The following is a 27585-nucleotide window of genomic DNA, read 5'->3' as shown; positions in this document are numbered from 1 at the left end:
CAAAATTTCAATAATCCCAAATTTTCCTTAGCAGTTACACCCAGTTCTTGATAAAAGTTGTAGTAAAAAACATAATAATAGTTACATAAATAAGCCTAACAAGATTATAAGAAATACTTTTAAATTTAAATTCCAATGTTAAATTTTCTATATCTGGCAAAATCTTTCATCTACATTAATATACATGTATATATCATTAAAATGCAGTTGCTACCAACCTTAGTATTCCAGTTCCTGCTCCTATGTCCAAGACACTTTTGGACCCCAAACGAACCGCCTTTTGGATGGCTGCATTATAAATCATATTCCTCTTGGTGTCATTAAGCATGATAAAGTGCCAGCGTTCCACCAACCAGTTTGCAACACGATAAAAATTCTCCTTTGCATCACTGAAATCAGGGTTTAGCTTCACTGCTTTATGAAAATACCCAGCTGCTTCATCCCTAAAGCCCATTCTAGAGTAAAAAATAACAAAGACAAAATATATTCAACTATATGCTATCAACTGCAATACCTTTGTTTATGCCCCTCTCCTGCCTGGGTATCCTGTGCCAGCACCCCAAATCCTACCAATCCAAGTGCTACCTCTTTTGGGAAGCTCTCTTTGAGGACTGCAATCCTCAGGCTTTTCTTTTCTGAACCGCTACTACATTTATATATTCCATGACACAAACAAGTATCTGACTATAAATTACTATGTATGCCGCGGCGGTGGCTCACGCCTGTAATCTCAGCACTTTGGGAAGCCAAGGCAGGCAGATCACAAGATCAGGAGTTCAAGACCAGCCTGACCAACATGGTGTAACCCCGTCTCTACTAAAAACACACAAAAACTAGTCAGGTGTGGTGGCATGTCCCAGCTACTCAGGAGGCTGAGGCAGGAGAATCGCTTGAACCCCGGAGGTAGAAGTTGCAGTGAGCCAAGATTGCACCACCACTGCACTCCAGCCTGGGCAACAGAGTGAGACTACATCTCAAAAAAATTAATAAATAATAAATAAATAAATTGCTATTGCACTAATGAATAGCAAAAGCTCTCACAGTCATCCTTCATTTAGCCAATTCCATTCCCTCTGTACAACACACTAATGCCTATGGCTTAGTAGGCTCCTCTCTGGTGTGCCTCCATGCCTTTTTTCTCAGCAACTGAGTTAACAGTCACCAAGAGTCAGTTGTATTTGCTGCCAGATCAGTTTATGTCAGTTTTGTACTTGTTATTATAATTATACATTTTAATTAATATTACACTAAGTAAATAAATATGACCAAATAAAGGAAACTATTGTGCCTAAGTGCTCTGGAAAAAAATCAAAGGCAAGTCACTCAAGAAAGTACTATTTAATTATATGTGAGCAAATCAAAAATAAAAGGCAGGAGAAAAAAAACTATTAAACCTTCTAGAACAGTGCTTCTCAAACTACCTGTAATAAAAAACCTCTCCTCTCTTTTTTTTTTTAATTTTTTTATTTTTAAGAATGCTCAAGTACAATAGTGAGAAGGAAGGAATCCTTGTCAATTGTTTGCAGACCAATATGACTGTGTTGCACAGGATTCATACGCAGCTCGCATAATATCAGATTTCAGCAGCACCCAAACTGATCTATATACTCTCTTCCACATTAAGAGTTTCTTAACCATATGCTTGGATTTACAGCAATGTCAGGTTGCTATACCCATTTCCAAACACTTACTCTCAATTTCTATACTTACCTGTCATTAATCAGTATTCATGGATGAGAACCAATGTGCGCACCACACATTGAACAGAACTGAGCTAGCAGAACACTTTCCATTCACGGTTCATCACAAGTACCTTTAAGCATTCTGTCAAGTTTAGAGAAACTTAATCATACTATTAATTCTAGGCCTGGTTTAAGCAAAAAAGACATTCTAGGAGTCCAAACAGGGGACTGCACTCTAAAAAAAAAAAAAAAAAAGCAATGGCCCTATGTCAAGTAAGAGGCACTCATGATTTAGGTGAAAATTTAAGTGTAAAGTTAATATACGTTATTTTAAAGTTATCTTGAAAGCAAAACTATCTTGTTCTGATTTGCAACTACCAATGTACACAGTACAGTACCACATACATTGTATGTAATCATTATTTGTTGAGAGACTAACTCAGCAATGGGTATTAAACATGCCCCAATAATTTCCTAGGTTTGTGTTCCCCTTAGGTTTGATATTTAACACATCATCAGTTTCCTTAAACTGCAATCCTAATCTAAAAAATATATAATCTACTCCATTAAAGCAGATCTCATTGAAAGACTCAACTGTGTATCCACAGTATCAGTGAAGTATAAGAATGCCAGAATGCCTTTTTTCTTTTAACTAGGAAAAACGTTATCTTTGTGATTAGCAATTTAAATACATTTTGTTTAAATCTGATGCTACTGGACTAATAAAAGGTTGTGAAGTTGAGACACTCCAGACAAATTTTATTATACAAATAAGTGTCAGGAGAAGCAGCTATCGTTTACTTGGAAATAGTTTTCTCCTGGAATAGATTATTTCGGTGGAGAGTCAATGATACACTATTTTTGATGAGAAATGGAGTGTAGAACAAAAACACCAAGAACAGCCAAGAACAAAGGTAAATTCTATAGCTAAAGCCACATTCACACTATCACAAATTCTGAATTGCTACTGTCCAAATTAGAAATTTCCTTAGTTACATCTCCCCAAAACAAATTAATACCAAGTATTTTTGTCTCAATGACTGGTAAGTGCTCAGACTAATGTCCTACAACGACAGGTCACCAAAAGTTACAATCTACCAAAAGTTTGACTTTTCTGTTAAATTGAGTTAATCCCGAAACATAAGTCTTGGAATGTTATGATCACTGTATGTGTATAACCTGGAAATATAATTGAATCCTTAGAGTAACTCCCATTATATGAATTAAAGAACAAAAGAAAACTTTTTATAAAATATACATTTTTTAAACTAACTTGAGGAGATTGCTCACAAAAAAGATTTTGTTTTAAAAAATCTTTTAAAACAAATTTCATTTTAAGTGGAAAGAGGTTGATAATTTGTAGAAAATGGATGCTGTATCTGATCAGGTTAGCTATTAATATGAACAAGTAACCCCCAGTTGATTATCTGCCTTATTTTTCTACTTATTAACATACTCTACAATTAAAAACTATCAAATATTTGTTTCCTAAAGCAGAATTCATTGTCATTCCCTAAACCATGTTAATTAAGACTGTTAAAATGCCTTGCGATTACATTACTAAGACTGGCTAATAAAGTTTGGCAAAAGTATTTCTTATATAGAACTTCTCATTGAATAAAAATATAACTTGGCTAGGCATGGTGGCTCATGCCCATAATCCCAGCACTTTGGGAGGCCAAGGCAGGTGGATCACTAGAGGTCAGAAGGTCGAGACCAGCCTAGGCAACATGGTAAAACCCCATCTCTACTAAAATACAAAAATTAGCCAGGCATGGTGGTGTGCACCTATAATCCCAGCTACTCAGGAGACTGAAGCATGAAAATTGCTTAAACCTGGGAGGCAGAGGTTGCAGTGAACTGAGATCCTGCCACTACACTCCAATGTGGGTGACAGAGCAAGACTCTGTCTCAAAAAAAAAAAAAATTAATATAACCAAATAAGGAAAAGAATGATAGTACAAAACAATTACTGAACATGGAAAGGTATCGTTCTATATAAAACAGAACATCATAATCATGTTTCCTAAGCAAGAATTCTCTCATTATTTTATACACTATTTTATTTTATTTTATATTTTATAGGCAGTGAAATTAGATGTATTAAATCCAAAGTAAAAATTTTTTGTTTTCACCAATTTTTTCTGATTATAAAGTTTCTATAGAGAGTACATAAAAATTCCAATGAAGAAAAAGACTGTTCTATGAAAAAGTTGTATTTCATTTACAAAAACATTTATGTATACATAAAAAACTTAATACTACTTTGTTTATATTTTCAACTTATTGAGCAGCCTCAACAAAGTCATTCTATTTTAACAGGTAGAATTATTTTTTTCAGACAGAGTCTCGCTCTGTCACCCAGGCTGGAGTGCAGTGGTGCAATTTTGGCTCACTGTAGCCTCTATCTCCCAGGTTCAAGCAGTTCTCCTGCCTCAGCCTCCCGAGTAGCCGGGACTACAGGCGCATGTCACCACACCCAGCTACTTTTTGTATTTTTTTAGTAGAGACAGGGTTTCACTACGTTGGCCAGGCTGGGCTCAAACTCCTGACCTCAACGGATCCGCCTGCCTCAGCCTCCCAAAGTGCTGGGATCGCAGGCATGAGCCACCGCGCCCACCCTAGAATTTTTTTAAATAAGCAAAAAATTCTATACATCAAATCTCAAAATTTTTTCTAAAGAGACATACCATTCATGTTGTAATAAATATTCATAAAACTTATTGTGAATGACCATATAAAGAGTTTACATTAATTATCACAGAGGCGTAACATTAGTCAGGTTAATGATCCATGTTCTTCTTAAAAGTTATTTATAAAACATTATTTCTCCATACTGAAAAAAGTATATAAACAATGAGTTGATTGCTCAATTAATTTAATTTCTCAAAACTTTACAGAGTATATATACTCCCTTCTTAGGGTCCCTAGCCCTGCACAGTCCAGTGAGTCATGCAAGGGCCCAATGGGCACCAGAAACAAAAGTAGTGGATTGATTATTAACAGCTAATAAACTCAAGATATGCTTAAGAAGAGAAATTCTGTGGTCACTTAGGAGTTTTGTAGTTCATTATTCACAACATTAAGTTTTTTTTTTTTTTGCTGGCTGTGATCTGAGGAAACGAGGACGCAATTAGTGAGGAAATGCATGAAAATACCTAAAAGGAATATTTAAAATGAGATTTCATTAACTAAATTCCTTGGAATGTGAGCAACTGTTACTTTCAAACTTGGCAGAGCCATGCTCAGTCCCCATTACTCTGACACTTTCAAACTCAGAAGCAATGTTAACCATTTTATTTCCTGTACTTTCACAGAATTCTTCATGCACATGTACTAGTATGCAGAAAGCGTTAATTAACATTGCAGGCCTGACTGCCATCCTTTGAAAGGCTTGTTTACAAAACTGTCCCTTAGCTGGCATCTGGGAATTTGGATTTGGAAAGGGTTCCCACTACCCTAACTGATAAGAGTGGCTGACTGTGCCTAAACAGTTTGGTTTACGCTCAACAATGGTTTATGCACAAACTAAACAATGTGGTTTCTGCTCAACACCTGACCTGCTTTTCTTCTGGGAATCTAGAATTTTGGTATATGCCAGGCAGAGGGTACCTAAGTGTCCAGCTCTCAGTAAAAACCCTGGGCACTGAGCCTCTAATGAGTTTCCCTGGTTGGCAACATTTCACGTGTATTGTCATAAATCACTGGGAGAATGAAGTGCATCCTGTGTGACTTCACTGAAAAAGGACCTTTGACCTTGCACCTGATTTTCCTTTACACTTTGCCCCATGCACATTTACCCTTTGCAAATTTTGCTTTGTATCCATTCATAGTAATACACGAGAGCCATATAGGACTATATGATGAGACCTGTGAGCCCTTCTAACAATTCAGCAAATCTGGAGATGGTTTCAAGACTCCCAACATAGCTAGTTATCAACTTATTGCCAAATTCACCCTTTTCTGCCTGCTCTGTGAAAAATGTATCTAGCCCTTTAATATTCTCCCACCAGTTGGCACAAGGATAAGCTTTGTTGGTAAAAAGTGCAGAGAGGCCAGGTGCGGTGGCTCAAGCCTGCAACCCCAGTGCTTTGGGAGGCCGAGGCCAGAGGATCGCTTGAGCCCAGGAGTTCCAGACCACCCTGGGCAACAACATGGCAAAATCCTGTTTCTACAAAAAATAAGCCAGGTGTGGTGGCATGTACTGTAATCCCAGCTACTGGGGTGCAGGTCGGGGGGCTGCTGAAATGGGAAGATCACGTGAGCCTGGGAGGTCAAGGTTGCAGTGAGTCTTGATGGTGCCACTGCACTCCAACCTGAGTGACACAGTGACACACTGACACACTGTCTCAAAAAAAAAAAAGTGCTGGAAGCCAGGCATGGTGGCTCACACCTGTAATCCCAGCACTCTGGGAAGTGAGGCAGGTGGATCACTTGAGGTCAGGAGTTCAAGACCAGCCTGGCCAACATGGTGAAAACCTGTCTCTACTAAAAATACAAAAATTAGCCAGGTGGGGTGACAGGTGCCTACAATCCCAGCTTCTCAGGAGGCTGAGGCATGAGAATCACTTGAACCAGGAGGTGGAGGTTGCAGTGAGCTGAGATCACGCCACTTCACTCCAGCCTGGGCTACAAAATGAGACTTTGTCAAAAAAAAAAAAAGTGCTGGAGAGACCCTTTAGGAAGAAAGTGCTTTGCTTCCTGATTCCAGTCTGCTTAGGGCTTCTTCAGCACCAAGCTCCTCAAATGTATGGCAGCTAGCAGCATCCAAGGTCAGCAGCTTCCTCAGGGCCCCTTTTCCTACTATAAGGTTTTGTAATGGAGTACCTCTGATGAGATACTTCCCCATGAGGCTTTCTCTGCACCCCAAAAGGCAAAATTATGGCCAGGTCCAGAAAATAAATTTACAAGAAGTTCCCTGGCAAGGCACTACAGTGACTTTTCTGCATTCCTGAGAATCACAGCTGTGCCCTCTCCAATAAAGTCTGGAACTCAGCCCAGTGAGGAGAACTCTTCCTTGGATACTCTACCTTACTCCTAGCAGCAGTGGCTATTGTAGTATGTTATATAATATTAAAACTGCAATGATATTATATATCTGCTTTTCTTTTCATTTCTCTTTACTTAATAATCCTCTAGTATTAAACTTTCCTTGTTCAAATTACAGTATGATTTATCCCTATCCAGACTAATACAGAATAATTCTTAACAAGTAATATTGAAATGACTACAAACCTAAAGAGATGCTCCCCCATACTATTGCAAATCACTTCGTCATCAGGAAACAGTTCCAAGGCCTGCTCATAGCAACCAAGTAAGTCTTGTATCCGATTGAGAGCATCGAGCTCTTCAGCCCATCTGAAAAGCGTGTACTGAAAAGTTTCCTTTACAAATAAGAAAAAAATTATGAATTAGTCAATAACATAAAAGATGAAAGAATATACAACATTAGTTGAAGATTCCAAGCAATATAACTTAATTACCATTGAATGATCACCTTAAATTTCATTTAGCTTTAGTAGGCACTATTTTCTAAACCCGTACACAAATGAATGAATCTTACCACCTACATGGCAATAATAAGCAGAATTAGACAGTCTGACCACTCTCTAAACTCCCTCCATTCTTAGCTGCTGGATAACACTCTCCTGATTCTCCAACTGCCTCATTTTTGTTGGTACCTGTGTCTTGGAGCTTGTACTTAGCATTCTTCTTTTTTCTCTCATCCATCCCTAATGCATTTGTTGTCACCCATGTGTTAATGGATGTGACATTTACATCTCTAATGAAGACCTCTTCTGCACCTCAGACTCATAGATACAGATTCCTATTAGTCATTTCAACCAAGCAATGGAACTCCAGCCATTATAAATGTAGTCCAACTCAAATTATTTCCTGAACTATTATTGTACAAAGAACTGGGGCAACACAAAGGCCTCACAGAGGCCCTATCGAGAAATTTAACATAAAATTTTGGAAAAGTTCAGAATGTTCTAAACTGAACTAATCATATTCCTCTGATACAGGATATAAGATTAAGATACCACTCAACCTCAAACCACAGAGTCACCTATAATGGTACCTTAACTCCACATACACTGTTTCAAACATAGCCAGTGCTCTCTCAATATCATTAAATCTGTTACCTCCTCTCCATTCCCACAGTTACAACCTAATCTGGCCCTTGTAACCACTTGCTGGACTACAGCAATAGCCTTCATGCTGTCACCCTAGTTCCAATCGCATCTCCCTCCAGCCATTCTCCATGCTGCAACAATGTGGAAAGAGGGAAAGTTTTAGTCATTACAGCTTTACCATTAAAACACTTTAAATCACCTTCACATATTCTATACAAAAGAGTTGATACTTGGAACTGAATCTTAATGCAGTTTACTAGAGACACAAGGATAAGAAAGGAGATTCTGGCAAAGAGCGGTGGCTTACACCTGTAATCCCAGCACTCTGGAAGGCCAAAGTGAGCAGATCACCTGAGGTCAGGAGTTCGAGACCAGCCTGGCCAACATGCTGAAACCTTGTCTCTACTAAAAATATAAAAATTAGCCAGGCATGGCGGCAAATGCCTATAATCCCTGCTACTTGGGAGGCTGAGGTAGGAGAATCGCTTGAACCCAGGAGGCGGAGGTTGCAGTGAGCCGAGATTGCACCACTCCACTCCAGACTGAGCGACAGAGTGAGGCTCTGTCTCAAAATTTAAAAAAACACACACAGATAGAGGGTCTACAGGTAAATGGCTTGGTGTGGCTGGAGTCTGGGTATGGGGAATAGAGTAGCAGGAAATGGTATTTTTACAAGGGGCCCATACAAAGAAATACAGACTTTGTTTGGCAGAAAAGAAAACTAGTTGCTTACTCTACTGATTTTCAGGCATTGCACTACAAATTTTAAATTTTCTTTTAATACACAATAAATACTTTTAAGAGAGGCAGTGTCCCTGTTTCACAGAAGAGGAAACTAGGAAACAAGAAACAAAGGAAAGATCACTTGAGTTGATCCATTTTTCTACTGCTGCCTACCTGGAGAAGCAAACTGCATCTCAACATATCATCTCCTCCTATTTAAGGCCAGTTGGTCCTGAAGTTTACACTAAGTTTACAAGAACTACAAACAACTAGACGCTACTGACATTTAGTGGGTAGAGATCAAGGATGCTGCCAAACATACTACAATGCACAGGACATCTCCCCTCTCCCCATAACAAAGAATTATCCCATTCAAAATGTCAATAGTGCAGAGGCTGAGAAACCCTCAGTCTAAATAAAGCAAAGCAACTGCAAATTTAAATTATTTTTCGTAATTTAGATTCTACAAGTAATTGAGAAAACTACAGCGTTTCAACAAAATAACTGTTGCAAAATAATCCAATAACTGAAGTTTAAAGAATGCATCATTAAATGATAATCACCTTAGGCTAACTGCACACTTTATTCAACTAGAGGCCCACTATATTCCTACTACACACAGTATAAAAAATGCAAAGGCCCTTAAGCCAGAGCATGCTTAAATTAGATACAGGGAGAAAGGGATCACCTGAGAACTCATTTGCAATTTGAGGGCCTTTAGAATTTTAAATGAGATGAAACTTTTGAAACTGAGAAGTGACAACATTTGACTTTCGTTGCAAAAAGCTAGCTATGTTGACACAGACTGCAGGAGAGAGCCCAGTGGAAAGCCCACTGCAGCAGCTGGCAGATAACTGAAGCTCGAACTAGGAGAGTAAGGGGAAGATGGTGAGAAGTGGTAAGATTCTGGACATATTTCGAAGGTGAAGGCGGCAGGATTGTCCTCTGGGTTTGTCGTAGGTGTGAATAAGAGAAACGCAATACGGGTGAACAGTAAATATTAATAGCAACCACACAGCCACGCACCCTGGCCCCTCCGCCTTTTTTTTTTTTTTTTTTTTTTTTACGAGGGCGTTGGATCTGCTAGCAAGTGAGGAAAAAAAGGGCCCTAAATATTAGCAGCAACCACCCAGCCACGCACCCTAGCCCCTCTGCTTTTTTTCTAATTTTTTTATTTTTTACAAGGACGATGGATCTGCCAGCAAGTAAGAAAAAGGGGCCCTCACCTTCACTTCATCTTTCAGCTCCGGCGCCAGACTGAGCACGAGGAGATAGTGGGCATAGGCAGTGCCGAAGTCCTGGGCGCCCAGACAGTGCTCTGCGCTCTGCAAGGACCGCGACACTAGCTCGTCCCGGCCGGCTGCCCCGGCGCCACCCCCGGGGTCTCGGCGGGACCTGGACCGCGAGTTCGACATGACAGTCACCACTTCGAGGGCAAAAAGGAAGATATTTTGTAAGCGGAACTAGGAAACTTTCTCGATGCTACACTCCCAGGGACCACACAACGGTTCAAGAACTAATACAGGAAAGTTACCCTCCTCTACGGGTGAATCCGCCCACCCCAGCCGAGGCGGAAGTTCTGCCCTCTCCTGGCCCCGCGGGCGGCGCAGACCGTGACGCACACCACACTACGGCGGACCAGGCTGGCGACGCACGCTACGCTAACGTCAGCGCGCCCGACGTGATACGTCGCAGCCGCCCATTCCCGTAGGAGCGACCACTGCGCGTGCACATAGTTGACCGCGCATGTTAAGACGCGTCCAGTCTCATGCCGTTTTTTTACGGCTGAGAGCAGACTTTTCTCTCTCTCTTGCACTCAGAGAGTGTGCGGCTTTCGACTGCAAGACTCTGTTGTACAGACCTAGGCAGCGCGAAGCGGCACCCGCTCATGATGGACGGTCAAGCATTTGTGGTGATGTTTAAGACATTTTGGGTCGTGATGCACAAAATTTCAAGAACGGAGAGAACCTGAAGATAACAAAAGCATCTCAGATGTGGTAGAGAAAATGCTTTCACATGCATTTCAAATCATTCTCACAAACCTGGCTAGGCGAACCTTTGGATCACATGCATCTTAATGATGGCAAACGTGATATCTTGAGAAGTGACTTGCTCAAGGTCACGCGACCAGCTATGGCATAGGCATGGTTCAAATCCACGTTCCCTGACCACCTATCTGTCCAGTTATAAAATGAGCTTAGGGGATATTTCACTGTTCCATGTCTTATCACTGTATAGTGGTTACATTAATACAAAGTTTTTCCACATTCAAGTCTGGCCCCTTAAGATACAGATTCGAAATTCTAAAAGGGAGGGGAGCATAGTTATTAACAGCTGAAAAGTTATTTTAGTCCACATTTTCAAATACATTTATGGAGAATATCTTAAATCGAGCATTTTGCATGTCAAACTAATACATTTTGAAGGCTCCTCCAATTCTCAAAAACACGTCAGGCCTTTTTGTCTTCCGATCCAATTATCTGAACTACCCTTTCTTCTGAGCACTGGCCTGTATAAATTCTAATCAATTTTTCAGATTCCAGTTCACTAGATTGTGAGCTATTCTTAATCACTTTTGTGACCTTTGCACCTAGCGGAGTATGGTGCAAAGTAAGGACTTAGATTTTTATTTTTTGTGTTTTGTGGTTTTTGAGACGGAGTCTCGCTCTGTCGTCAGGCTGGAGGGCAGTGGCGCGATCTCGGCTCACTGCAACCTTCGCTTTCCGGGTGGGAGCGATTCTCCTGCCTCAGACTCCCTAGTAGCTGGAACTACAGGGCGAGCGCCAGCAGGCCCAGTTAATTTTTGTATTTTTAATAGAGACGGGGTTTCATCATATTGGCCAGGATGGTGATTTTTGTTTAATGCAAAGGGCTGGGCGCAGTGGCTGACGCCTGTAATCCCAGCACGTTGGGAGACCGAGGCGGGCAGATCACCTGAGGTCAGGAGTTTGAGACCAGCCTGGCCAACATGTGAAACCCTGTCTCTACTTTTAAAAAAGTACAAAAATTACCCGTGTGGTTCATGGGTGCCTGTAATCCCAGTTACTCAGGAGACTGAGGCAGGAGAATCACTTGAAACCAGGAGGCAGAGGTTGCAGTCAGCCAAGAGCATGCCATTGCACTCCACCGTGGGCAATAAGGGCGAAATTCCATGTCAATAATAACAATTTAATGCAAAGTATATCCCCACTCCTAGGTTTTGCATGTAGTCTTTCCCAGCTATTCATCTTCCTGTTTCTCTCCTATACTTAATTGCTACTTTTTGTATGAAACAAGTTAGGACTTAATGTATGATAGTTCCTTAACAAGACTGAAACGTCTAAGTCTAAGGCCTTTCTATTCCTAGTGGGAATCAACAGAACATGCAATGGCCATCATGTTAAAGTTAAAGACTTCTTTAAAAAGGGCATTCTAGACCAAGCTTAGTCCTTTCTAGCCTATCCAATGAGCATTCCTTAAGAGTATTTATTCTAAAAAGTCCTATTAAAAACTACCTTTCCTACTTTAGTTACAAGAGCACTATAACCATCAAATGAGATAATATATAAACATTTTATATCTGACACACATACAGAGTTAATGTTATTCATTGTTGCCATTATTTAGAATCATTTAAAAATTATCTGAATTATTAAAGTAAAAATTAGGTTGCTAATACCTGTAAGCATTTGATCAAAAGTGTATGCACCCATATCCTTCAAGAGTCAAATGTAGTTGGCTGAAACCTCTTTCCAGAAAGCAGAAGGGAACTTCCCAGTCTTTCACTATAGAGAATTGGATTGGAGATGAATCACTGAAATGTAATCCTTCCAGTCAACTCTGTGAGTCCCTGCTTCAGCTGAATTACTTCACTTTACAAATTATCTTGTACTCCAGGGCATGTTTTCCGATTCCACAAGGGCAGGGTTTCTTTTATTTTGTTTTGCTCCATTTTATTGTTTGGTCTGTTTGTTTCATTGAGATAACCTGAGTACCTAAAACACCTAGACTGCATGACACTAATACTGAACGTGTTTCTACCAAGTCAGTGGAGGACAAGAAATGGAGGAGGGACTTGGCAGGAAATGGAGAAAGGATAGAAAAGATATGAAAGAAGCCAACTTCATCATCACCACTAGAGTATCACCTTTGGGCAGTGATTGTCACTGAAAAGGTATGAGAAATACTTTCTGGCCCATGTGAAATACTTCAAATAACTGTGTGAACTGCCGGATTCCACTGAGATAAAATATGATTAAGCTAGAGAACGCATAGATTATATGCATTTCTTTGTGATTTATCTATAGCATCAAGATATTCTGTACATAGAGTAGGTCATTTGAAAAAGTGAAATAATACAAATAACATGGAACAGCTGGTCACCTTAAGAAACTGGAATTGGCTGGGTGTGGTGCCTCATGCCTGTAATCCCAGTGCTTTGAGAGGCCAAGGCTGGAGAATCACTTGAGGCCAGGAGTTCAAGACCAGCCTGAGCAGCATAGCAAGACTGCATCTCCACAAAAAAAAAAAAAATTAAAATAAAAAAAGCTGGGTGTGGTGGCACACACCTGTGGTCCTAGCTACTCAGGAGTCTGAGACCAGAGGACCTCCCAGCAGTTTGAAGCTTCAGTAAGCTATGATTGGACCACTATAGCAACAAAGCAAGACCATGTCTCAAGTAAATAAATAAACAAGAATAGTAAATATATTTGATTACTATTTTCTGTTCCTTTATTACCTCAGTACCGGTTGAGACTGAGTTACTTAAGATTGTTCATCTTTATGAAGATTAACTGAATTCGTTGTAATTACCTTTCATTCCTTTTGTAAGAGCCCTATCTACAAAGGCAGAATTTAGAGTCTACTTCTTTATTCTTTTTTTTCCCCTAACCGCCGCCACCTCCACTACTTCTTTACTCGTAATCAAAGATTTATTTAGAAATATTAAAAGTATCACCTTTTTGTTGACAATAGCCCTTTTGCCCCTCACAACTGTAATCTTTACCTTTGAGAGTCTATTTGGTTTCTTCCTTTACATTTCCTTTTCACCCTCTTTTAGGATTCTAAGAAAACCCTCAATGATATAGAAAACCACTGCTGACTGGGAAGCAGGTTCAAATGTGTTTGTGTTTCATCATATTCTGGGTAGCTTGTCAACAAATTACACATGCCAAACACAGAAGTAAAACCAGCTGAAGGGTATCAGTCAACTTTCCAATGTGCAAAAGTTAAAAATGCTCATAGAAAGTGTATTGACAAGGGGCTGGGAGCAGTGGCTCGTGCCTTAATCTCAGCACTTTCGGAGGCCAAGGTGGGCAGATGACTTGAGGTCAGGAGTTCAAGACCAGCTTTGGCAACATGGTGAAACCTTTTCTCTACTAAAAATACAAAAATTAGCTCAAGACAAGCCTGAGCAGCATAGCAAGACTCCACCTTTACAAAAAATTTTTTAAAAGTTAGCTGAGTGTGGTGGCACACCCCTGTGATCCTAGCTACTCAAGAGTCTAAGACAGGAATAGCTGGCGTCTCAGCTATTCAGGAGGCTGAGGTGGGAGGATTGTCTAAGCCTGGGAGACAGAGCTGGCAGTGAGCCCAGATCATGCCACTGCATTCCAACCTAGGTCACAGAGCCAGACCCAGTCTCTAAATAAATTAATTAATAAAAAATAAAAATAAAGCATATTAACAAGGGATAATGTTGGACACAAACTATCCTGTGTTTCTGAATGTGGAGGTTCTTTTTTTTTTGAGATGGAGTGATCTCAGCTCACTGCAACCTCCACCTCCTGGGTTCAAGTAATTCTCTGCCTCAGCCTCCCAAGTAGCTGGGATTACAGGCATCCACCACCATGTTGAGCTAATTTTTTTTTTTTTTTTTTTTTTTTTGGTAGAGACAGGGTTTCACCATCTTGGCCAGGCTGGTCTTGAACTCCTGACCTCATGATCCACTCACCTAAGCCTCCCAAAGTGCTGGGATTACAGGCGTGAGTCACTGCACCAAGCCTGGTTCATTTTTATTCTTTTTTCTTTTTAAAGACAGGGTATCACTCTACTGCCTGGGATGGAGTGCAGTGGCAGGATTATAGCTCACAGCAGCCTCAAACTCTTAGGATCAAGTGATTCTCCCACCTCAAACTCCTGAGTAGCTGGGACTACAGGTCCCCACCACCACACACAGCTAATTTTTTAATTTTTTGTAGAGATAGGGTCTTAGCATGTGTCCCAGGCTGGCCTCGAACTCCTGGCTTCAAGCAATCTTCCCACCTCAGCCTGCAAAAGTACTGCAATTACAGGTGTGAGCCACTGTGCCCTGTGAGGTTTATATCATTTTCTGTGATCTGGTTTGTTTTATTTTTGATTTGGAGCCCTGTTCTCAACTCTTTGTGCATTTTAGGATCATTGTGCTTTTTTTTTTTTTTTTCCCAGACAGATTCTCTGTCTGTCCGCCCAGGCTGGAGTATAGTGGTACAATCCCAGCTCACTGCAACCTCCACCTCCTGGGTTCAAGAGATTCTCCTGCCTCAGCCTCCCGAGTAGCTAGGACTACAGGTACGCACCATCACGCCCAGCTAATCTGTGTATTTTCAGTAGAGACAGGGTTTCATCATGTTGACTAAAATGGTCTCGATTTCTTGACCTCATGATCCTCCTGCCTCAGCCTCCCAAAGTGCTAGAATTACAGGCATGAGCCACCATACCCAGCCTTGGGGAGGTTTTAAACATTATCGTGCCTAGACCTCATCCCCAGAGATGCTAATTTAACTAGCCTAGAATAGGATTGAGCATGACTATTTTTGCTATAGCTATCTATAGATTTAAAGACACATGGTGCCTCATGCCCGTAATCCCAGCACTTTCAGAGGTTGAGGCAAGTGGACCACCTGAAGTCAGAAACCAGGTGGAAACCAGCCTGGTCCAACAAGGTGAAACCCCGTCTCTACTAAAAATACAAAAATTAACCGGGCATAGTGGTGCACACCTGTAGCTCCAGCTACTTGGGAGGCTGAGGCACAAGAATCACTTGAACCCTGGAGGTGGAGGTTGCAGTGAGCCAAGATTGCACCACCGCACTCCAGCCTGGGTGACAGGGTGAGACTTTGTCTCAAAAAAAAAAGACAAAATTAAAGATACTTTCTTTAAGAGATATGTTGTAAGACATAAGGTCAATGTTTAATGTAGAGAGTGAAAATGTAATTTGTTTATGACCTGTTAGAATTGTGAGGATTCTCTCAGTTGAATTCTTTTGCATTTAAGTGATTATTATATGATGAAGAATAGAATGTTCACCTTACTGAATTATCTGTTAAGAGAAAATTTTATAATTGGATCAACAAAATACTAGGGCTACAGACCAACTGTTGGGCATTTCCATTGATACATTCTCACTGCTAGTATTTCCAGCAGTTATTCAATCTATTTGGCTACAATTAGGATACTTTGTTGTTTTATAGTAGCCCTTTTCTAATTGTTCCATATGCAGTTTCAAAATCTAGAACTCAATGTTAAATATAAAATTGTAATAATGGGCAGACCAATGCTGGGCTTAGAATCTGAGTGTTCTGAGTGTACAAGGTCCTATAATAATGTGACAGCAGAGTTCAGAGACAATATGAGGGAAAATCCACTTAACTGCTACTCTGTACCAGGTCCATTCTCACTCTGCTCTAAGGAGCTACCTGAGACTGGATAATTGATGAAAAGGTTTAATTGACACACAGTTCCACAGGCTTAACTAGAAGCGTGACTGAGAAGCCTCAGGAAACATATAATCATGGCAGAAGATGAAGGGAAACAAGTACCTTCTTTACATGGAGGCAGGAGAGAGAAGGAAGGGGGAAGTGCCACACACTTTTAAATAATTGGATCTCCTGAGAACAAGAACCTCCCCCATGATCCAATCACTTGCCACCAGGCTCCTCCCTGACATGCGGGGATTACAATTCAACATGAGATTTGGATGGGGAGACAAAGCCAAAACGGATCATCCAGTTTAGTCAAAGCATCCTTTTTAAAATTTCTCATTGTCCCCTGTTCATAACGCTGTTTTAGCACTTACCCTGTTATGTTAAAATGATCTGTCTCTTCCTGACTAGAAAATGAGTTCCTAGGCCTCAAGGAAGTACGTATTATTCATTTTTCATCACTAACATTCAAAATCGTAACTAGAATAAAAGAAGTCATTAAATATCTGATTAACCTGAGATGGAGGCAGTGAAGGAGAACTAGAGAAAGAGGAAGAACTGAAAGATGTGTCATAAATAAAGACTACAGGTCTTAAAACAACTACATAATAGGAATAGCAGGGACATAAGAAAAAGGGAGAAATTGAAGGTGATGCCAGTACTTTTGAAACGAGCAACCAGGTGGTGCCATGAATCAGGATATGAAGTATAGGAAAGGGAGATGAACAAATTTGAAGAGAAAAATGATTAGTTATGTCAACCAAAATTAAGACTGTTGAGAGAGAAATAATTTGATAAAGGTTTACTGAAAGCCAAATATGAAGATTGACCTAGGAAGACACATCAACCAAGTTGAGAGTGTTCCAGAGTTTGTTACAAGTGGGAAGGCATTTATAAGACAGTATAGGAAAAGGTAGGGGGACTTCTCATACCACAGTTGTATTTTTTCATTGGTGGTGTAACACAGAGGTAATAATCATTGGCTGCAGATTGCAACTTACAGGCTAAAACGTCTGCATGCAAGACGATCAGTAAAACTTTATGATTCTGGCCAGGCACGATGGCTCACACCTGTAATTCTAGCACTTTGGGTGGCTGAAGCGGACAGATTGCCTGATGTCAGGAGTTTGATACCAGCCTGGGCAACATGGCAAAACCCCGTCTCTACTAAAAATACAAAAATTAGCTAGGTGTGGTGGCACTTGCCTGTAATTCCAACTATTGGGGAGGCTAAGGCACAAGAATCACTTGAACCTGCAAAGCAGAGGTTGCAGTGAGTGAAGATCAAACCACCTCACTCCAGCCTGGGGGACAGAACAAGACTGTCTCAAAAAAAAAACAACTTTATGATTCAAAAATAAATCAGCATTCTTTTTAGTGATAGAATTGCAGGTGTGAGCCACCATGCCTGGCCAGAATCATAAAGTTTTACTGATTTTCTTACACACAGACATTGTAGCCTGTAAGTTGTAATCTGTTAGTAGTTATGCATTAATCAGTATGTCAACAATTTGAGGAGCTCATAAGATTCTTTCGTCAAGGACAGATGTCACCATGAATCACAAGACCTTAAAGAAAACTAACAAATGTGATCTGTAGTTGATCAGTTAAATGGCTGTGTTTGAGGTATCTAAGCATCAAGTGAAGATGACCAGTGGGCAGATGAGAAAGTATGTTTAGAGCTCACCAGACATATTTGGTCTAGATATAAGTATTTGGAGGGTTTTTGTTTGTTTGTTTCTTGAGACAGAATCTTACTGTGTTGCCCAGGCTTGGTGCAATCACTGCCAACTGCAGCTTCAGCCTCCCAGGCTCAAGCAATCCTCCCACCTCAGCCTCCAGAGTAGCCAGGACTACAGGAACACACCACCACACCTAGCTAATTTTTGTGTTTTTTTGTAGAAATGAAGTCTCTGCACGTTGAACAGGCTGGTCGAGAACCCCTGGGCTCAAGTGATCCTCCTGCTTGAACCTCCCAAAGTGCTGGGATTACAGATGTGAGCCACTTTGCCCAGCTGGAAATTTTAATTAAGTTGATAGGTTGAAGTTGTAGCAATGACTATAATTCTCCAGGAAAAGTTAGAGGGAGGAAATATGCATCATAAAATGCAGAATGAGGAAAGAGCAGCAAAGCCTCCTCTGAAATTGCTAATAGAAGAAAGTAAGGTATCAGGTAAAATGAATAAGATTTTACAGAAATGGCTTATAAATGAGTTGCCAGTAGGGCCAGGGTCTCTCATAAATCTAGTCAGAGAAGCAGTATATAAAAAATGTGAATACATTACATTTTCCTTAATATAATAGTCCTCCTTATCCATGAAGGATACATTCCGAGACCCTCAGGTGAGGCCTAAAACCACAAATACTAACAAACTCTATATAGACTATTTTTTTCTTATATATACATTTCTATGATAAAGTTTAATTAGGCATAGTAACTGATGAAAATTAGGCTGGGTGCAGTGGCTCACGCCTATAATCCCAGCACTTTGGGAGGCCAAGGTGGGTGGATCATTTGAGGTCAGGAGTCCACGAACAGCTTGGCCAACATGGTGAAACCCTGTATCTACTAAAAATACAAAAATTAGCCAGGCACGTTGGCATGCGCCTATAATCCCAGCTACTCAGGAGGCTGAGACAGGAGAATCACTTGAGCCTGGGAGGCGGAGATGGCAGTGAGGGAGATCATGCCACTGCACTCCAGTCTGGGTGACAGAGTGAGACCCTGTCTCAAAAACAAAAGATGAAAATTAATAATAAAATAGAATAGTTATAATAGGCCAGGCTCAGTGGCTCATGCCTGTAATCCCAGCACTTTGGGAGGCCAAGGTAGGCAGATCACAATGTCAGGAGTTCGAGACCAGCCTGGCCAACGTGGTGAAACCCAGTCTCTACTCAAAATACAAAAATTAGCTGGGTGTGATGGCAGGCACCTGTAATCCCACCTACTCAGGTGGCTGAAGAAGGAGAATTCCTTGAACCCAGGAGGCAGAGGTTGCAGTAAGCTGAGATTGCACCACTGCACTCCAGCCTGGGTGACAGAGCAAGACTCCATCTCAAAAAAAAAAAAAAAAAGAAAAGAAAAATTAAAAAGAAGAGCAAACTAAACCCAAAGCAAGCAAAAGTGTAGAAATAAATTATTTAGAAAATAGAAAAACAATAGAGAAGATAAATGAAACCAAAAATCAGTTCCTTGAAAAGACTAACAAAACTGGCAACGTTAGCTAGTCTGAACAAGAAAATAGAGAAAAGAGTCAAATTGCTAAAATAATAAATGAAATATGAGACATTACTACCAATCTTACAAAAATAAAAATAATTATAATAAAATGCTAGTAAAAAATTGTATGACAACAAATTAGATAACTAGATGAAATGTACAAATTCCTAGAAATACACAAATTAGCAAAACTGACGTATGAAGAAATATAAAATCTAAATAAACCTATAACAAGTAAAAAGATAAAGCTAATTTTTTTAAAACTTTCAACAAAAAAAGCCAGGACTCAGCTGGGTATAGTGGCTCTCATCTGTACCCCTAGCACTTTAAGAGGTCAAAGAGGGTATACTGCTTCAGTTCAAGAGTTTGAGACCAGCCTAGGCAACATGGCAAGACCCTGTCCCTACCAAAAAAAAAAATTGTTTTTTAATTAGTCAAGCATGGTGACACTTGCCTGTAGTCCCTAGCTATTCCAGAGACTGAGGTGGGAGGATCACTCGAGCCCAGAAGGTTGCAGCTGGAGTGACCCATGATTATCCCACTGCACTCTAGGCTGGGTGACAGGCTGACACCCTGTCTCAAAAAACAAACAAATCCCAGGATGAGATGGCTTCACCAGTATGTTCTATCAAATATTTTTAAAAGATTAACATGAACAGACATCAGCAAGACAGCCAGGAGTTGCCTGATCCTCTTATTCCCCATAAAAGTGAAATAGAACCATAAATAAACAGCACTATTTCAATTCAAATGACTGAAGAAGTTCACTGGAAAGCGCAAGGCACCTTGCATCTACAACACTCTCTCCCTCAACAGGATTGGCTCAGGACCAGGGAAGTCTTCCTCTGGGGGAAAAATAAGCTGGAGACTTCCAGTGATTCCCATTACCACCACAGATGTCAGCAGACCTTCCCACAGGAGAGTCCCCTAGTTTTCACAGGTTCCATATCCAGTTTAGAGAGTTGCCAGTTTATATGGCTGCATTGCTCCAAAGTAGGAACCCACACTGTGCACTCCCATCCCCACAACCTAAAGTGCTACAGCATGGTGCCATCTTGAAAATGGACCCACTGCTAAAGTGTGTCCTCTCCTGGAGGCCAATATTCACTGCCTCTCTCCATCCCTGAGGCCCTATCATCATTCTACCACATAAACACAGGATCTTACAGCACCGCTACACCAGCTACCTGGATCCTAGGCCTGACAGAATGGCCGAGACTTGGGGGCACCCAAATCCATGTTTCACCTCACCCCCAAAAAAGGTGAACCTGCACAGTCAGGTACCAGGCACAGTGGCTCACACCTGTAATGCCAGCACTTTGGGAGGCTAAGTTGGGTGGATCACTTGAGGTCAGGGGTTGGAGACTAGCCTGGCCAACATGGAGAAACCCCATCTATACTAAAAATACAAAAATTAGCTGGGTGTCGTGGAGGGCACCTGTAATCCTAGCTACTCAGGAGACTGAGGCAGGAGAATCACTCCAACCTGGGAGGCGGCAGTTGCAGTAAGCCAAGATCGCCATTGTACTCCAGCCTGGACGACTGTACTCCAGCCTGAGAGAGAGAACCCATCTCGCTGAGAGAGAGATAGAGAGAGAGAGAGAGAGAGAGAGAGAGAGAGAGAGAGAGAGAGAAGAGCAGTGGTTATCACAAAGTAGAAGAGAGGAGGAGGGGATGACATTGGTCAAAAGGTACAAAGCTACAATTAGATTGGAGGAATAACTTTTGGTACTCTTTTTTTTTTTTTTTTTTTTTTTTTTTGAGACGGTGTTTCGCAGTTGTTACCCAGACTGGAGTGCGATGGAACGATCTCCGCTCACTGAAACCTCCGCCTTCTGGGTTCAAGCAATTCTCCTGCCTCAGCCTCCCGAGTAGCTGGGACTACAGGCGTGCACCACCATGCCCAGGTAATTTTTTGTATTTTTAGTAGAGACGGGGTTTCACCTTGTTGACCAGGATGGTCTGCGATCTCTTGACCTCATGATCCACCCGCCTTGGCCTCCCAAAGTGCTGGGATTATAGGCATGAGCCACCGCGCCTGGCCAACTTTTGGTATTCTATTACACAGTAGGATAACTGCTCTGATGCAAGGTATTGTATCTTACAAAGTAGGTAGAAGAGAGTTTTTAAATGTAATCAGCACAAAGGTGATCAATGCATGAGATGATCAGTGTGCTACCTAACCTAATGTAATCATTATATGACATATATGTGTATTGAACTATCAAATCATACCCAATCAGCACGTACAATTACAATGTGTCAATTAAAAAGTATTTTTAAAATATTAACCAAGATTTTCTAAAAGTCTTCAAAAAAAGTAGAAGGGAAAGGAACAGTAAACCCCGTCTATGAATCCAGTAATACCCTGATACTAAAGCCAGACACAATATTTAAAGAAAAGAAAATTAGAGAACAATATCTCTTATGCATAGATATGTAAATATTCTCAATAAAAAGCTAGCAAACCAAATGCAGCAGCATATAAAAAGGATTATACACGATCATCAAATGGAATTTGTCTCAGGAATACTAGGCTGATTTAACTTATAAAAATCAATCAATGTAACATACCATAGTAATAGAATGAAGGGGGAGAAAACCCATGTAATCCTATCAGTAGACCCAGAAAAAGTGACAACATATAAATCCTTTTTATGGCAATAGCACATAAGAAACTAGGAATAGAAGAAAACTTTAAGTCTGATACAGAGCATCTATGAAAAGCCTAGAGATAACATATGTAATAGTAAAACACTAAAAGCATGCCTCCTAAAATCAGAAATAAGACAAGGTTATTAACTCTCGCCGTTCTATTCAACATTGTGCTGAAGGTTCTAGCTAGACCAATTAAACAAGAAAAAGAAATAAAAGGTATGCATATTTGAAAGGAAGAAATAAAATTATCAGTTTTTGCAAGTGAAATAATCTTACATAGAGAAACCTCCAAAGGATCTACAAAAAAACTCTTAGAGCTACTAAACAAGTTCAAGAATATAATATTTAGAAATCAGTTATATTTCTATGCATTAATGAACCATCTGAAAATTAAATAATAAAACAATATCATTTATGAAAGCATCAAAAGAATAAAATACTTGAGAATAAATTTAACATAGTAGGCTTGTACACTAAACACTAAAAAACATTGGCCAGGCATGGTGGCTCATGCCTGTAATCCCAGCACTTTGGGAGACCAAGGTGGGCAGATCACCTGAGGTCAGGAGTTCAAGACCAGTCTGGCCAACATGATGAAACCCGTCTCCCTAAAAATACAAAAAATTAGCCAGACATAATGGCAGTTGCCTGTAATCCCAGCTACTCAGGAGGCTGAGGCAGGAGAATCACTAGAACCCAGGAGGTGGAAGTTGTAGTAAGCTGAGATCATGCCACTGGACTCCAGCTTGGGTGACAAAGCAAGACTCTGTCTCAAAAAAAAAACAATTGCTGAAAGAAATTAAAGATCTAAATAAATGGAAAGACATCTTGTGTTCACAGATTTTAAGACTTGCTGTCATTAAGATGGTCATATTCCAAAGTGTTCTATAAATTCAGTGTAATCTCTATCAAAATTCCAACTGTCAGACAGGCATTTGGCTCACACCTGTAATCCCAGCACTTTGGGAGGTCAAGGCAGGTGGATCACCTGAGGTCAGGAGTTCAAGACCAACCTGACTAACATGGCGAAAACCCATCTCTACCAAAAACTACAAAAATTAGCCAAGTGTGGTGGTGGGCACCTGTAATCCTAGCTATTCAGGAGGCTGAAGCAGAAGAATCACTTGAACCTGGAGGCAGTGGCTTCAGTGAGCTGAGATTTCAGCATTGCACTACAGCCCGGGTGACAGAGTAAGATTGTATCTTAAAAAAAAAAACAAACTAAGAAATGGAAAATTTGATCCTAAAATTCATGTGGAATTGGAAAGGACACAGAACAGCCAAAAAAAATGTGAGAACACAGTTGGAGTACTCACCCTTCCTCATTCTGAAGACTTACTACAAAGCTATAGCAATCAACAGAGTGTGATACGAACATAAGGCTAGATCAATGGAATAACATTGTGAGTTCATAAGTAAAACCATGCTTTATGATCACTTGATTTTTGTTTTTGGTTTTTTTTTTTTTTTTTTTTTTGAGACAAGGTCTTCCTTTGCCATGCAAGCTGGTGTGCAGAGGCACAATCATGGCTCACTGCAGGCTAGACCTCCCAGGCTCAAGCAATCCTCCCACCTCAGCTTCCCAAGTTGCTGGGACTACAGCACCACCATGCCCAGCTAATTTTGTTATGTTTTGTCATGTTGTGCGGGCTGGATCTCAAATTTCTGGGCTCAAATGATCCTCTCACCTCAGCCTCCCAAGTCCTGGTATGAGTCTCTGTGCCCAGCCACTGATCACTCGATTTTTGACAAGGGTACTAAAACCATTTGGTGGGGAAAGAATTGTCTTTTTCACAAACAGTGTTGAGACAAGTGGATAGCCCCATCCAAAATAATTCTGAAGTTGGAAACTTGCCTTACAACATATAAAAAACTTCAAAGTGGATCAACAATCTAAATATAATAACAAAAACTACAAAATTTACAGAAGAAAACATAGGTGCAAATCATCATAACCTTGGATTTGGCAATTTTTAAGACAGACTTTACTCTTTAGACCAATTTTAGATTCACAAATCTATTGAATGGAAAGTACAAAAAATTGTCATATGACCCCTGACCCAGCAACATGCAGCGTTTTTTTTGTTGTTGTTGTTTGTTTTGTTTTTGTTTTTTTGACAGAGTTTTGCTCTTGTTGCCCAGGCTGGAGTGCAAATGACACAATCTTGGCTTGGCACAATCTCGGCTCACTGCAATCTCCGTCTCCCGGGTTCAAGTGATTCTCCTGCCTCAGCCTCCCTGAGTAGCTGGGATTACAGGCATGCACCACCACACTGGCTAATTTTGTATTTTTAGTAGATTCAGGGTTTCACCATGTTGGTCGGCTGGTCTTGAACTCCCTACCTCAGGTGATCCTCTCGCCTCGGCCTCCCAAGGTGCTGGGATTACAGGCAAGAGCCACCACGCCCAGCCCATGCAACCTTTTTTAATATCAACATCCCACACCAAAGTAATACATTTGTTACCATCAGTGAACCTACTGTAAAATAAATAAATAAAAGTTTACGACTTTCCAATTTTATTTTGCCAAAGAGAAAAGTCAAACCCTAAAAGCTGACTCACATAACATGACTATTTTTCTTCTCTGGTGCATGACCATTGCTTTCTAACCTTTGTGTTGAGATGTTATGCACTAACCAGAATCCCTATTTTCAATTCAAACCTAGACTAAATGCTGTAAAAATAGAGACACTATGACTATTATAATAAAATGTTAAGCAATCCTTTTAGAGTCTAATCCATAGCAGTCAATCAAATCTCATATCTACATGTTAGTCTTCATATAGAAAATGTAATTTGGGGTCAGGTGTGGTGGCTCATGCCTGTAATCCCAGCACTTTGGGAGGCCGAGGCGGGCAGATCATGAGGTCAGGAGTTCAAGACCAGTCTGGCCAACATGGTGAAACACCATCTCTACTAAAAATAAAAAATAAAAAAAAATTAAATTAGCTTGGTGTAGTGGCAGGCACCTGTAATCCCAGCTACCCAGGAGTCTGAGGCAGGAGAATCACTCAAACCCAGGAGGCGGAGGTTGCAGTGAGCCGAGATGGCAACACTGTACTCCAGCCTGGCTGACGGATTGAGATTACATCTCAAAAAACAAAGAAAAGAAAATGTAATTTTGTTCAGCACCTCTGTTTTGCTAATATAAACTAACCTTATGTCTCACTTTTCCCCACATCAGGATCACTAATCACCATTCTTTTTTTTTTCCCCCAGGCTGAAGTGCAGTGGTGCAATCTCAGGTCACAGCAACCTCCACCTCCCAAGTTCCCAGGTTCCCAGGTTCCCAGGCTCAAGCAATTATTCTGCCTCAGCCTCCCAAGTAACTTGGATTACAGGGGCCCAACACCACACTCAGCTAATTTTTGTATTTTTAATACGGATGGGGTTTCTCCATGTTAGCCTGGCTGGTCTCGAACAGCTGATGTCAGGTGACTCACTCACCTTGGCATCCCAAAATGCTGGGATTATAGGTGTGAGCCATGGCACCCAGCCATAAATAAAAATAAAAATTCTTTTTATTTATTTTGTGTGTGTGACAGAGTCATGCTCTGTCACCCAGGCTGGAGTGCAGTATGGAGTGCAGTGACGTGATCTTCGCTCACTGCAACCTCCATCTCCCGGGTTCAAGTGATTCTCCTGCCTCAGCCTACTGAGTAGCTGGGATTACAGGTGTCAATCACCATTCTTTACTGAAGCTCTGCTACCCAGAGGGCTGCCCTCACACATGGCTTTTAAATAAACTCTTTTAACTAGATCCTAAGCTTTTTGACTATTTTAGGTTGACACTATGTTAGAAATCATCTCCTGCTCTGTTGGTTTCATCCTACCTCAATAATTTAAAAAATGACATCTTATTTATTATTTTTTAAGATAAATTTTGAGGCCGGGCACAGTGGCTCACACCTATAATCCCAGCACTTTGGGAGTTCAAGGCGGGTGGATCATGAGGACAAGAAAACAAGACCATCCTGGTCAACGAGGTGAAACCCCGTCTCTACTGAAAATACAAAATATTAGCTGGGCATGGTGGTGTGCGCCTGTAGTCCCAGCTACTCGGGAGACTGAGGCAGGAGAATTGCTTGAACCCAGAAGGCGGAGGTTTCAGTGAGCCGAGATCGTGCCATCGCACTCCAGTCTGGGTAACAACCGTGAAACTCCATCTCAAAAAAAAAAAAAAAAGATAAATTTTGGAAGCACTGTGGTTTGTAGACATCTTATTTTTAATTTTAATTTTATTATTTGTAGGAATGAGGGCTCCTTATGTTGCCCAAGCCATTAGTGTTTTAAAATATAATTTTTGGGCCAGGCATGGTGACACATGCCTGTAATCCCAGTGCTTTGTGAGGTGGTGATGGGAGGATCACTTGAGCCTAGGAGTTCAAGACCAACCGGGGGAAAAATGTGAAAGATCTTAAATTTCAGGCTGGACACAGTGGCTCATGCCTGTAATCCCAGCACTTTGGGAGCCTGAGGTGGGCGGATCGCCTGAGTCAGGGGTTTGAGACCAGCCTGGCCAGCATAGTGAAACCTCCATCTCTACTAAAAATACAAAAATTAGCCAGGTGTGATGGTGCATGCTTGTAATCCCAGCTAGTTGGGAGGCTGAGGCAGGAGAGTCACTTGAACCTGGGAGATGGAGGCTGCAGTGAGCCAAGATCGCACCATTGTGCTCCACCTGGGCGACAGAAAAAACCATTGCACTCCAGCCTGGGCGACTCCATCTCAAAAAAAAAAAAAAGTTATATTTACACTACCCTGTATTCTGTTAAGTATGCAATAGAATAATGTATTTTAAAAAGTGCATGCCTTAATTTAAAAAATGCTTTATTGCTAAAAAAAAAAAAAACAAAAAAAAAACAAAGCAAACCATCATCTGAGCCTTCAGCAAGTTGTAATTTCTGCTTGTGGAGGCTCTTACCTCAATGTTGATTGCTGCTTACTGATAAGGGTACATGTTGCTGAAGGATGGGGTGGCTCTGGCAATTTTTAAATAAGACAACAATAAAATTTGCTATATTAATTGACTCTTCCTTTCAAGAAAGATTTCTCTGTAGCACATGATGCTGTTTGATAGTATTTTACACACAATAGAACTTCCTTAAAAATTGGAGTCAGGCCGGGTGCAGTGGCTCACTCACTACTGTAATCCCAGCACTTTGGGAGGCTGAGGCAGGTGGATTATGAGGTCAAGAGATCAAGACCATCCTGATAACATGGTGAAACCCCATAGCTACTAAAAATACAAAAATTAGCTAGGCATGGTGGCACACACCTGTAGTCCCAGCTACTTGGGAGGCTGAGGCAGAAAAATCTCTTGAACCCAGGAGGCAGAGGTTGCAGTAAGCCAAGATCACATCACTGCACTCCAGCAAGACTCTGTCTCAAAAAAAAAAAAAATTGTAGTCAGTCCTCTCAAACTCTACTGCCCCTTTAGTAACCAAGTTTATGAAATATTCTAAATCCTTTGTTGTGATTTTGACAATGTTCACTGTATTTTC

The 27585-nt window shown here is 40.8% G+C and overlaps 1 protein-coding gene across 1 annotated transcript in view; it reads right to left on the bottom strand.

The window, feature by feature from the left end:
• Positions 1-10172, bottom strand: part of PRMT9 (protein arginine methyltransferase 9) — a 57775-nt gene extending 47603 nt beyond the window's left edge. The window contains exons 1-4 of the mRNA XM_035292861.3: positions 10077-10172; positions 9769-9968; positions 6918-7066; positions 219-455 (exon numbers count right to left, since the gene is read on the bottom strand). Coding sequence (XP_035148752.1) covers positions 219-455; positions 6918-7066; positions 9769-9957 — 575 coding nt within the window. The 5' untranslated portion in view covers positions 9958-9968; positions 10077-10172. The remainder of the gene's footprint in view (positions 1-218; positions 456-6917; positions 7067-9768; positions 9969-10076) is intronic.
• Between the last annotated feature and the right edge of the window lie 17413 nt (positions 10173-27585).

Source organism: Callithrix jacchus, chromosome 3 (genome assembly GCF_049354715.1).
Source record: "Callithrix jacchus isolate 240 chromosome 3, calJac240_pri, whole genome shotgun sequence".
In the NCBI taxonomy this organism is placed as follows: domain Eukaryota; kingdom Metazoa; phylum Chordata; class Mammalia; order Primates; family Cebidae; genus Callithrix; species Callithrix jacchus.
The sequence above is the reverse complement of the archived record's forward strand: the minus strand, read 5'-3'. Positions and strand labels throughout refer to the sequence as shown.